The 13,922-nt window shown below is 36.6% G+C and overlaps 1 protein-coding gene across 6 annotated transcripts in view; it reads left to right on the plus strand.

Moving 5' to 3' along the window:
* Positions 1-13,922, plus strand: part of CNTN1 (contactin 1) — a 260,640-nt gene that overhangs the window by 165,695 nt on the left and 81,023 nt on the right. For all 6 annotated transcript variants that reach the window (XM_068933516.1, XM_068933522.1, XM_068933528.1 and 3 more), the window contains 2 exons: positions 9,548-9,677; positions 11,716-11,888. In XM_068933516.1, coding sequence (XP_068789617.1) covers positions 9,548-9,677; positions 11,716-11,888 — 303 coding nt within the window. The remainder of the gene's footprint in view (positions 1-9,547; positions 9,678-11,715; positions 11,889-13,922) is intronic.

Below are 13,922 nucleotides of genomic sequence, written 5' to 3' on the forward strand. Positions count from 1 at the left end.
TCATATTTAATACTGTTTGAGATCCATTTCTAAATACCAAATGGTTTCTAGGCTTGTGATAGTGATATGAAACGTGATGACTTAGTGAGAGTTAAGATAATGAATGAGTCCATGGCTTTTCTGTTCAGTATCCATTAGCATTCAAGGTTAATCTAGCCATGTGCTGTGTCAGCAGATCTTTGGCTCTCTGTGGTGTGAAAATATGTAACAGGATACAACAAAGTCGGGTGGATCAATACTGGTGAGAGTGATATGAAATGAATGTCCTGAGCAGCCACCTTTAGCAATGTTAAATGTCATGGAAATAGCTAAGTATAGAGGAAGCAGGAACAGTAGAAGTTGCTCATTGAAAAACAGAATAAAGATGCTAATACAAATAATTTTATATTTATATTTTATTTAGCTTCTTTCTGACACTGATCTTTGGAAAGCTTTTCACTATGATGTGCTATCAATATTCACATCACAATTTGAGTTGTTTTTAGAATCAAGTTGATTCTTACCCAGCACAGGACTTAGCACATGCCTAACATTACATTCATAAGTAATCCTGCTGATTTGGGTCAATTTATGTGCTACGTGTTGCGATGGTTCAGATCCCTAACAGAATGTGAGAAACCTCTAATGAGAGACCTTTAATGAATACAAGTAAGTACATTCAGTGCTATCTCATTATTATTTGCTTTAAGAAAGCAGTAGTACCATTTTACATCTTCTGCAGATGAAGTTAAAGATCTTAGTACTTCCAGGGGAAAGTCCTGTAGCCCTCCCTTAGTAAGGCATCGTATTCTGAAAATATGTTTTCATAATCATGGAATTATTAGATGTTTACCTATCATAAAACTACCATGGAGCTATCCCTGATAATCTTCTTATAATTATCTTCAAAATGAATTGTTTTATATACAGACATACTGAAAGGAAAATTCTTAGAGATTTATGTTTTCTGGTTCAAAACCAATATTTTTTAATCAAAAAAAATTTTTTTAATTATGTGATAATACTGTATATCAGCTATTAGAGTCCTACTCTGAAATCAAATGTGACCCACTTTAGTACAATCCAGAAGGATGAAGCATCAATAACTTTGTATGTAAGGATAAAGTCAAAAGATTATTTTTACTCCTAAGTGAAGGATTTTCCATAGCTACTGCATGAATATGCATTATAGCTATTCTGCAAGACAGCATGAAAAGGCATATGTCATAAATGAACATGCTTGAAATTATCTGCTCTCACCTTAATGATGTAAAATTAGAAACTGAGAGTAAATTTTAATTTATAACATTCTTTGCTTATTATCATACAAGCAATATGAAGACAGAATGATACATAGATGTCCTAACACAGTTTAGTGACTTGTCTTGGCTGAGAGATGTCTGAGAAAATCATTATAAAACATTAATAGTAACATTACAGTATATTATTCCCTTTGGGATTTTTCTGGTTTCTTCTACTTTTTTTATATTCAGGTTAAATGGAGGATTGATTGCCTAAAATGTGAGAATAGTTGAGAAGACTGGCAGCAACCTGTACAGATAGTTTAATTATACAAATAATTTGCAGGAATAGAAGTGATCCTTTTTCAGGTTCTCTAGGAAAAAACATCCCCCATCACATATAAAGTATCTCCCTGTGTACTTGTGGCAACTGTATGAAGAAAATAGGCATATTTGAATTATGGTGGTTATTAAATGTCAACTCTAAAGTAATATGTAACTATTATTAGCTGTATCTGCCAATAAGCATAGTGGTCTTTGTTTCTCTTTTCCAATTTTTCTTCCATGTAATATATGTCCCGATTAAGAACATCTGCTCTTTTCTTCTGAGCATGTGTTCCCCGCCTATGTGATATATATTGACCTTATGATTCCCATTACTGAAATTAATGGCAAAAGTCTAAGGAAATTTAGTGCAATCATTTTCCTATACTTGAACTTGCTCCTTTAGCTTAATGCCGTGTAAAACAATGCACCCTAGGCCAATGACCATCTCATTGGTATAGATCAAAAAAATTCCTAGGTCTCTAAAACTGTCCAAGTGTAAAACTGATTTAAAAAAATTATGACTGAGCATAGAAAGGATGATTAAAAATTTGGGGGTAGGAGGAAAGCTTCTGACTCAGTTGAACAAAGTACTTTAGCATGACTAGAATCCCTTATTTCGGCAACGCTGTGCCAGATACTTAGGGTTACCGTTGTCTTAGTTCTGTGAACCTTGATGCAGTTACTGAAATATGTTGCTGCAGACTGAGTAAATTCCCATGGAATACCGGGTGGTAGCTGGCAGTGTTGTCTGTACATGTTATTCGTACTTCAGATTGCAAAGGTGTCTCCATTTTGTGACGAATTAAAGGTACTTAACTGATGTCCTTTTGCTTTCTCATTAGAACATCCCTGATCCAGGAGAAGCGCTAGTGTGAGCTAATCTCTCTCTCATTCCCTGGGCTGGAAGTAAAGCAGTTAAGGCTTTCTGAGAAATAAACAAAGCGTGACAAGCCGAAACAGACCCCACAGAGCAAAGTAAGAAGCAGCACAATCCCCTGTAGCTCTGCAAAAATAAGGAAAGTTTATGTGGGCAAAATTTCCCTTTTTTTCTGATTGAAATTATAAAAAGGAAAATTGCCAAAATCATTTATTTGTTTCATATGCATTCGCTTCAGCTTCATGCATAACCATTTGTCAAATGTAATCTAGGCACTAAATTCTGCTTTATAAATGGATTTAGGAAAGCTTCACAAACATTACAATCCCACCAAGGCAGATACCCAGAGAGACAGTAATTTTACCCCCAGGCACTTTATGGATTAAAGCTGTGTGTTGAGATTTATTGTTTATAGATCCAAATGCACTATCTGTGCTGGCAGTAAACAATCCACAGAGGTATTACATTAAAATAATGGCAATTTTGGAGAAGGAACTGGTAAATTATCTGATATGCTGGAAATGTTACTCCTGTGCGTTATCAGTAAAATCACTGTTTTAATAGATCTCTACATAAGGTTCGTGGGAAGAAAGTGTTTAATTTTGAATACTTATGTGGCGGTCACTGGATGGTGCTGAGTTTTGGCTAGACAGGAGCAGATATACTGTTATATGTTTGGATGTGTGAGGGCATTAGGACAATGGTTTCACTTCATGCTTGACCTTCTCCATTTTCTTTGGGCATCTGAACCTTACAGAACAAATAAGAAGCAGAAACTATGGTTCCACTTCTGATGCTGCACTGGAGTGGAAGAATAATTTCTTTAGGGCAAAGACTGTTTCCTTGGCGATGTATCTACGTAGGGCCTAAGCATGTGCTCCTTGATCTTCCACAGAGGTTTCTAGCTGCTGCTGCAATACAAGTAAAACGAGTCATGTAATCGCTCATCAGCTACAGAGGTGGGCAATGCCGTCATTGTTCCCTACCCCCTGAATCCTTTTAAAACTTGAAGGAGTGAAAGATAAATTGTTAGCTTTCCTGTTGATAGTGGTAGTCCTAAAACTACCTCAGAAGACTGAGTGGCCGGAAGAGGCTTCAGCGCTGGATTCAGTGCCAGAGGCCTTCCATGCTTCTGTACAGTGGGCTCGGCTGAGAGCATCTAGGTCATGCTGCGTCCACAGCTGCAGTCAGGTAAATCCAGACTCTGATGTGGGAAGTTTCATCTTCCTTTATTTTAACTATCTGTAAGTTCATTATCTAATGTGAGTGTTTCAGCTTCCTCTGTGGTTGATGAAGAACAGATGGGATGCATTGCAGCTGGGGTTGCCTGTCTAACCCTTCTGATTGTCAGGAAAACCTCTGTGACTAGTTTGGACAAGATCCCTAGATTTTAATATTATGTGAGCTAAATCCTGCACTTAATGCCAAGAGAGTCTGAATTTATAACAGAACGCAAGAAAGTAGAATTAGTAGAAAAAGAAAAAAAAGAATTATTCTTGCTGTCACTTCATTTATTGAACTTTTTCTCATCTGTGTCATCTCACCAAGGTTTGAGATACTGGAGTACTACAAACCCAGCCTATCTATGGAAAAATCGTTTAATGTTCCATGACTTGCCGCACATATTATTAAACAACCCCTACAAACTTTTGCCGTATGTAAAGTCTGTAGCTGAGAAAGAGTAAGACAAAAGCAAACAATTAGGTTTTATTTATTGGAAAAAATAGGACCATGAACTGCTGTTTCCTTGTGTAAAAAAAAAAAAAAGATGAAAAAAAAAAAAAAGATGAAACTGCATATTTTTAATTTTCCTTTCTGGTTGTCATCATGCACATGGAGGTTTCTGTAATTATCAGGGGCTTTGCTTCATGACACTATCCTAATCTATGAATAAAATTGATTTTCAAAATAAATTAGGTCCATGTAAGGACTGAATTAGCTGATAATAAAATAAATTGTTGTGACTGAAAATGATCTGGATGACTGGTGATGAAGTAAGTAGACTAACCCTGGTGTCTCTCAAGAGAGAAATTATTTCCTCAGAGCTCTAACCCACTGAAATTGATGTTTTGAGTTCAAGATTATATATTGTCTGTAGTAACATGCTGGCACCACTGTTTAATGCTATGTGGAATGTAAATATTATTTGTGTATATAAAGGCTTCCATTGTACGTGAAGAATAGGATGAGTGATTGTGCAGAGACCCTCTTGGTGCACTTTTTATTTCAGTAAAATATGACTATGAATATGAAATAATATTCAGTAAGCAGCCAAGAAGCAGGTAAAATACAAGATGAAACTCAGATCTAATATGAGAAGTTTTGGTTAAAATGGGTATGTTCAGGAAATTTTTAGGAAGTTCATCATTTCCTTCACCTTTCCCCCTGACCTAACACTGTCCATATTTCTGTCAAAAAATTGTTTCTGTATGATGTATATAATCCTGAGCAGAATTTTTCAGGCACCTCGTCTATACTACATAAAGAAGTTTCCTTTTTGTCTGTTTTAGTTCCTCCAGTTCCCTTCCCACTTTTCTCTCAAGCAATTTTCTAGTTATACCATCTCCTCTTCCTAGATCTCTATTTCTTTTCCATGATGCTACTATAAAGGCATCCCAAAATCACTTTCCTGTTCCCACAAAATAGCCGTAGGCCTAACACCTTTATCTTCTCTTTTTCACCATGTCCCAAGCTTCATCCCTGGGAATTTTTTAATCACATATTTTCTCCATGTCTCTGGCTGCTGCTCCTCAAATCTCAAATTATGGGATGTGCCCATACTTCTCCCTATCCTTACTCAGCCTTTTTTCTGTCTATGTCAAGGCCATACAAAGGACAGAGGGAGACCCCTGAAATCATGAACAGTGTCCTCCTAATGTGTTTTTGAATGAAGACCTGAAAGCTAAGGTGGAATGTTACTTGGTTGTTATAGGGTATTTTTAATGTACAATAACTGCATTTGGTTTTGAAAAGCCAAACCCTTCCCTCCCCCCTACTCCCATATGATATCAGTTCTTCAGCTAGAAAAAGATGGAAATGTCACACAGGGTTTGCAGAGTCTTATCTTTCTGAGGTCAGTTAAAACTGAAAACGCAGTGTTAATAGTGACTTACATACAAGGCAGCTTTGCTGAAGTCATTCGTCATTCAGAAATCAATTTAGAATTTCTTTGCTATGTTTGTTAAATGCAAGCCAAATTTGTACCTGATGTGAAAAATTTGGTGTCAGTGTTATTTCAGCAATAGGTGAAATTAATAAAATATACATAGAATATATTATCAGAATAAATGCTAAACTAGTGAAATGTGCTCTCTAGCAACAACAGATAGTGATCAGGATATTGGACATAAGACACAAGAAGTAGGCCTGTATGGTGGATATATTTTAAATTTTCCATTATCTTTATATTTAAAGATAGTAACTATAAGCATAATTTCCTTATCAGACGGGAGGTGGACATGAGAGACAAGGGAGAACCAGAAGCATGGAGCGTAGAAGCTGCAAGGTCATTTGAGTGGGCAAATGCTTAGGATATGGAAGAGATTTATGGTGAAGGGTGGGAGTCCCGTGGAGGATTGATCCAAGGATGATCAGCTAGTGATTTGTTATGGAATTTTCTTTTTATGGCCTGAGTAATACAACAGGAGTGTATATGGGTTGGAAAACATCTTCCTTTCTATATAAACAAGGAACCATGTTACACTGATGTATACCATTTGTCACTTATATTAGCCAAGAATTTGACGCAAGAGATCATAGAGACTACAAAGGAACTGAAATTTCTGCAGCGTTGAAATAGTAATAGTAACTATTATAACTGTAGCTGAGAATGCACAATTAAGTCATTTGACAGCTAATTCTTTTTTTTGTAAAATATATTTATATTGAAAATTCTGACATTGTCCCAAATAAATACACAGAATTAGTGTGCACGGATTAAGCCTTTTTATTGTGCCTTTTTTTTCTACTTCTGACAAAATTTCATGAGCTGACTGGAAAATTACTACCTTAGGTGGCTTCTGATTTTTATTTTCAGACATCTTTTTGGTATCTTTTCTGAATATGTTGGATATTTTATATTATGACCTCTCACAGGCTTGTGCTGGGAAAATAAAGGTGTACTAATATAACTGAGTATGTCATCTGCAAGTAGTGGTAAGGCTTTTAGATATATCTGTCCCACTTAGGCAGTTCTTCTTTCAAATGATTTGGTTAGTATGACAACCTTTTCCCTTTCCAGTGAACAGGTGGAAGCCTATACCCCTGCTCCTGTTCTGCGCTGCTCAGTCCTATCTCATCCTTTGTACCAGCATGGGTGTTCATCAGTGAACCAGTTCAACTCACTAAACTGGCAGAAAATTGATTCAGAAAGCTAAAAGTGTATAGATGTCCGCTCTCTTTAGCTTTATCAGCTACCTAAGAAGTCAGACAAGTGTGAGAGGTGTTGCAAGAATGGCTAGAGGGAAATGACATGGCACAGCTAGAGTATCAGCTGGAGAAGGGGGGCAGGACTACCTTTCGGCAGCGTCGGTTGTTGTGTAGGATCCATGATCTCATCTGGTACATAGAGGTTTTCTTGACTTTCACAAAGACTTCCTAATACATTTTAACACGACTCAAAAATTCTGGATCGTATCTGTAGAATACACTGTAGAAAGCCTTGAATAGCCAGAATTAGATGACAGCTTTTGCTCCCATTTAAAATACTAATCACATTAAATGTACCCAGAAAATAAGGCAGTAAGAGACTTTAAGAGGTCATGTGGTCCATCCTCTTGTCTAAAGCAGTACTGGAATAGGTGAAATGTGTCTGTCTTCGCATCTCTGGTTTATCTGGTACATCCAGTTTCTTCTTCCTTTCCGTTCTTTAACCTCTCCCCTTTCTCCTCTAGGCACAATTTCAATCAAGTGATCTTTTCCCAGGTACTCTCAATCTGCCCTCCTTCAATCCCCAAACTTAGTTGCACATGCCTACTTCTTCGTGTAAAGTGTGAGCACTTCTTGTTGTTTTTTTCTCTTCTTTTCTCTCCCATGCTGACTACAGATTGTTGGTCCACACTCAATTTGTGATTGAGAATGAAAGGTTTAGTCATTGCCACTCCTATCATGCATTCTGTTCATCTTTTTCTGCTCAGCTAGACATCTGGATCTGAAATCACAGTACAATGCAACAGAATTGCCATTATAAAACATATTTGATAGGTGTGAAAAACATACATTCACTCGGTATAATTAATAGTGCTGGAGGCATTAAAAATGCATGCTATGAAATGCCTAAGAGGTCTGTAACGTCATTTGAATCCTAAGGTGAAAACAGTCAGCTGCACATGATATGGTTAGCTATCTGCTGAGAGAAGCCGTTGTTATTTTATATTCATGTTTAAGAACTGCACAGAAACTGCCACCAGGTTTTTGGCTCAGTCATCTAGGCTCTGCAAAAATACATGATTCCTGCCTTTACAGTCTAACGTGACTTATTCTTTTGATCTAACAGTATATAAGTTTTTATATAGTCTTGTGCTTTAAAATATCAAAGCAAGCAGATCTTTTTCAAAAGGTCTGCCTTTTTTTTCTAGTGCTCATCTTTGCTTCTTTGAAAGGCTTTTCTTCTCTGAATTCCTTCTGAAAATGAAGTTGCCTGACTGTACATATCACAGCATCACAGTGCCTTTTGGATCTGTTCCTGTCCCCAAAGGAAAGAGTGATTATTTTCATGCTAACTAAAACTGGGAAGGGATCTTACCTTTTATCTGTTGCAAGCAGTTTTCTGCTAATGTTCTAATCTGCTGTTTACCTGTCTGCTTAGGCAGTGAATATCTAAGGACTGTTTTGTGCATATATGTTGTTTTAATACTTACATAGTTTAAATGACTTAATTACATAAATAGGTTCTGTCTTCTCTTTCAGGTTTATAAAACCTTCCTAATTTACTCTAAAAAGTATTAAAACCAAACCCAGAATTTTAAAGGCATGAGTATAAAATTGTCCTTTGATTTAAGAACATTCACCTGTTACATTGACAATTTACAAGTTGATCTGTGAAGATTTTTTAAAATGAAGCATTATAGGATATAGAGTGAATCGTTTTTTTATCAGAAGCACAGATAATACTGCATAATAATAGGATTTCCTCACCCTTAGCCATTTTGGGGGAAAATTTTAAGCTAAAAAGGTTCAGCCATCTCTAAAGATCATGTTAGGAAAACTCTGTTTTCCCAGTAGTACAAGATTCTTCAGTCATTTTCACAGAAAATAAGAGTAATGTCCTGGACTTGCTGAGCAGTAGTTTCCCAGTAACTGTCCCACTTCTGCCAGAAGAGTGTGCAGCCTTTGCTCCTAGTCTTTCATTTGCAGATATCCAGACACAAAAGAGCAGCCTCTGGAGGAGATTAAGGAGAGAAGAAACGCAGTACGGACATACTATGAAATATATTTTGGAAACAATGGAACGCTCAGCTATGGTCCCTAAGATTAATATTTTCTTTGTACAATGTGGAAAAGATTCCTTCAAAATATATAAAACATTTGGAGCTAAGTAGGAGCTAAGGAGCACTTAAAGTGTTGCTTTGTGGCTAGACCTGTTTGATGAGAATTTGTTGGCCTCTCTGAAGTAAGTTTTCACTTATTTTCCTTCTATAGTGCAGTAAAGATTCATTCCGTATGTATAAAGCATTACAACTAAGTAGATCATAAGATAAGGAAGACTTAATTTTTAGATTTTTGCTTTTGGATCTGTCTGATGAGAATTTATTGGCATATGTGAAATAAGTTGGGCTCACTTGTATTCCTAAAGGATATATCTTTAATTCATAAATGTTTCCATAAAGATTCACGTAAACTGTGACGAATCATTGATAATGTCAGCAGAAAAAGCAGGGAATGTAGTTATATGGAAACATAGTTTAAATTTTGTGTTAGAGGAATAAAGCAGGAGTCCCAGTGAGGGAAAGCCAGCATTTTCGTTATCCATATTGTGTTGGTTTTGTCAATGCTATAAAAGTTGATTTTGCAGAGCTAACTATTCAGCCGTCACATTTTTAAAGTGGTAGGTGTGATGCAAGATCATCCTAGGTTTGTCTGCTACTTAGCTAATAACTAATTTGAAACTCGTATGTTTTTTCAGAGGAAGGAAATAAAGGTTATGGACCTGTTTTTGAGGAACAGCCCATTGATACCATCTACCCAGAAGAATCTTCAGATGGACAAGTTTCAATGAACTGCAGGGCTCGAGCGATTCCTTTTCCTACTTACAGGTAAGATTTCTTTGTATTTTACATAATGAGTGTTTCAGGTTTTAGTATGGAATGATTGGCTATCTTAACAGATGGATATAGTCTTCAATGCTGGAAAAAATTGGGAGATTTGCTATTTTTCAGTAAGAATCAACCTTTACTTGATTTGCCAAAATGTCTAGACTGCAAGTGTTGAAAATACTACATTCCTGTTACACTAAATATTTTTAGCTTTCGAAAGGAATGTTTTTAAAGAAACCTTTAAAATATAATGAAGAGGCTATCTTTCTAGCTTAGGTGAGGGGTGACTGAGGTTCAAGTCCCTGCTCTCCTTTATTCAGAGCAGCTTTTTTACCCCACTTAAGTCTGAAAGAAGGACTGAGTGTTGAACTTGTATATCCTGCATCCTATGTTGCTTCTGCAGCCACCATATTGTAGAGAGCCACTCAGGAATATGCCAGATACACCACTGAAGACATGGAAAACTTTCTTCTAGGAGAATGTTTCACTAGTTTTAGTATAGATTTACACATATGACCTCTTCCATGGTGCTTATCTTTTTATTAATAGAGCGATTCTGCTTCATTGTGAGATCCTGTGGCATCCTTTTCCGTTTACTGGCTCATATTATCATTACTGTCTCACAGGACTGAAGTGATACCTCTAAAATCCTGTAAAAGCTAAATGATATTTATTACATCTCAAAAGGCCTGTCGTTTAATTATTTGGGTTTAGTTGCATTTTAATGTATTTCTTGTAAGATCACTTTTATTATCATTTCTTTCTATGATAAATTGCAATTTTAACTTCCAAAATCATCATTCAGGAAATTTTGATACAACTTTTCAAAAAAAGCAATACATAGGGTATGCTTTCCCATTTTCAAAAACTATTATATGTCTTTAGGTTGTGACATAAAATGATTTACAGTGCAAGACTTTTTTGATCTTTAAATATAAGTTGTATCTTTCCTGTTTTGCTCAGGAAATTTAAAATTACTTTCAAACAAGATTGTGGGCTCCCCCTTGTGGACCCAATAATAACTATAAATTCATATAGCTCATAAATTCTGGTTCACACACACTTGTGTTGTTCTGTTGAAATCAGCAGAAGTAAATAAGGGATGTTCTTCATCTACTGAGTTCCTCTTGTAGTCTGTGAAATGAAAGTTACAGTAACTCAGTAAACTGACTGCAGGGTTTTGCAGTAATTAAGGTGGGAGTCTCTAGCCGTTTTTTGAATGTAATGAGTAGGTCTTACGTTTGCCACTGTTTTTTTCACTGACTTCAGTGGAATTCAGGCTTTACGAAACATTTGCAGTCCCCAGAGTAAGTTCGCAAGAAACTCTTGAATATTGCATTAGTCCATACTTTAAAAATGCAGAAGGAATGTTTTCTTCACCAATGTGGCCTTAGATAGCTAGGTCTTTGAGGATGTTTATAGTCCCAGTGCTTGATGTGCGCTGTATCTGTACCTGAGCTGTCTTTAAACTGTTTTGATCAGAACCTGGTAGAAGAGGAGCTGTGGCAGAAGGGAGCTGAGCAATGGCTGCAAGGGCCACCCCGAAGCTCGGGAAAAGCAGAGTGGTTAGCCTGTGCTGAGTTCCCGCTCTTGTGACTCCGCTACTAGCAGTGCCTGACCTGTAGTCAGTGTTGTGACTGTAGCAAAGAAACACTCTTTTGCAGCAAGATGAATCAGCTTACCCTGAGCTCCATGCACCTATTTTTATGTTTCCAGCACCTGAGCTATCTCGTTTACTGCCAGCTCAAGTTTCCTTTACTACATAGCCAGCAATCAAGTTTTAACCTAGGGCACATCTCTGAGAAGTTGAAGCAGACTGAGATAACTGTCCTGTTTAAAAGACCTATGAAGTTGGTCAAATCGCTGGCTTTTGTTGGAGAAAAAATTAAATGGAAACACATTTAGAAATATATTAATAACCTCATGAATAGTTAATCACAGCATATGACCCCATTAGAAAGTTATTTTTCAAATCGTATTTCTTACCAGATTTGTTTTTGGGGGGCAAATCTTACATCTGTCTTGTCTTTTTTAATAGGTGGAAACTCAACAACTGGGATATTGATTTAACAAAGGAACGCTACAGTATGGTGGGAGGCAGACTGGTAATCAATAATCCAGAGAAATCGAAGGATGCTGGAAAATATGTCTGTATAGTATCGAATATCTTTGGAACTGTCAGAAGCAGTGAAGCCACTCTGAGTTTTGGATGTAAGCAGATGTTTATGTCAAAATGTACAGAAACATTCCAATTAGCTTGAGATGCCCAGTGTTTTACACTGCAGCATTTTTCTGCTTACATGTGGTATAGCTGTATTACTCTGTAAGAACAATATTAAGTGCCTTAATCTGCAGAGATATTCTTCATCATTCAGCTTGCATTACAGCCTTTTCAGTAAATTGTTATTAAGTTATTCATGAAAGTCAGATCTTGAAATAATCTTGTCCAGACTTTTTTTTTTTTAAAGTGGTGATAGAACCTTAGGGGAAATAGAAAAGAAAGACACAAGTGGGAGCATATGATAGCCAGGCGCTGTTCTAGTGAGACCGCAGTTGGGCTGCCTGCAGGAGAAAGGCTTGACACTGTGGTAAAGCGTGCTCCCTGACTCCTACTCTCCAATAAACCCCCTGCTGAGGGGCATTTCTGTCAACTTCGGAAAATCATGATCTAGTCTTGTGAATGCATGCATATGCACAGATATACACCGTCAACAAACACGTGCGTTGTAAAGAACTGATGCACTGCAAGAAGTTTAATGTAAAATTTGCTGACTGAAGACAGAGATTTGGGATTTTTATTTTATTTTGCTTTCAAATGCTTTTTTTTTCCTCCTTGGAAATCTTTTTGCATCAGAAGACAAAAAAGGAATTCACTCTTGGTTGATGACCATTTACGAAGCTCTGTGTGCCATTTAATCCCTACATTAAGTGATTAGAGCCCCTCTTCTCTTTCAGTAGTCTCCCTGAGCAGAACAATTTCGCTTCTTACTGTGTAAGACTAGAAGCAAGGTGAAAAATTTCTTTTTCTCCTAGTAATTATAATACTGTGGGATTGCATACCTCAAGTAGACTCAAGAGGCTGTAAAGACCTGATAGGTCACATAAGAATTGATATAGGCTTAGTCTATGTTTCGCACAGTATATTTTCTAGCATGAATAGGATTCCAGGCTGTTATTTTCCTCTAATGCAGATGACATCAGAATTCAGTTTACAGGATATGTATTCGTATAATCAGTGGTAGAGGTACATCACTGTTCTACACAGCAGGCATCAGTGATGCCAGTCTTGAACACCCGGTGGGATAAGAGCTACACTGACAGTTGTAGCTACTTAAAACTAAACAAATAAACATAATAGATAAAAAGAGTGGGATCACAACAGTGCTGGGCATCAAGTGAATTTCATTGTTAGTGTACTGGACAAGTGCACTGAACAGGACCTCAATATGTAACATTTAAATTTTTAAATGCTATTAGGGCTAAGAGCTGAGGAACAGGATTGAAAAGATACCTGGAAACTGATAAATGACCGATAAAAAAATGGTACTGTACTTTTTGTTTACTCTGTTGTGCTTCTTCCTTTTATGATAATTTGTAAAACCTATCTCCTTTCACAGTGACTATGATAGTTTCAAAAGAATTGAATACAGAGTTGCTAAAAATAATACCGAAAATGTCTGATCTTCAGTAGAACTTTTGAATGTGTATAAGCTGCTTGAAAAATTACAACAACCTTTTAGAAGAATTCAAAAAGATGTTGACCAGCTGTAGTTTGACATCTTTTCTTTCTATCCTAACATTAAATTTACAAGAGCTGGGGAACAAAAAACACACTTACTTGTAAACTTTGTGATTTCAGGTGGTTGGTGATTAATCCATTCAAAGACATTGTATTTAGTAGAACTGGACTGACTTCCAGAAACAACTGTTTCTGGATCCAGTGTTATAAAGCCATTACAATCTTTTTTAGCTGCTATACACACATTCTTTAAGGAAGGAATTTTATTCTTCAGGAATATCTAGTGGCTTTTTGTTGTGGGCTGAGCAAAAATCAGAAGCTGATGTACTGTTCTTTTCACTGGAAAACAGTTTCAAAACAATAAAGCATACCAATTTCATAGCAGAGAGGCTGCAAAAACCACAATGAAGAGAAATTACCCTACTCTCCTTTTTTTAACTGTATGCTTATAAGAGTGTAGTGATTATGCTAATTGTTTCACTCTAGCTAAAAATAAATGTGTTTCA

The sequence above is a fragment of the Struthio camelus genome, chromosome 1 (genome assembly GCF_040807025.1).
Source record: "Struthio camelus isolate bStrCam1 chromosome 1, bStrCam1.hap1, whole genome shotgun sequence".
NCBI lineage: Eukaryota > Metazoa > Chordata > Aves > Struthioniformes > Struthionidae > Struthio > Struthio camelus.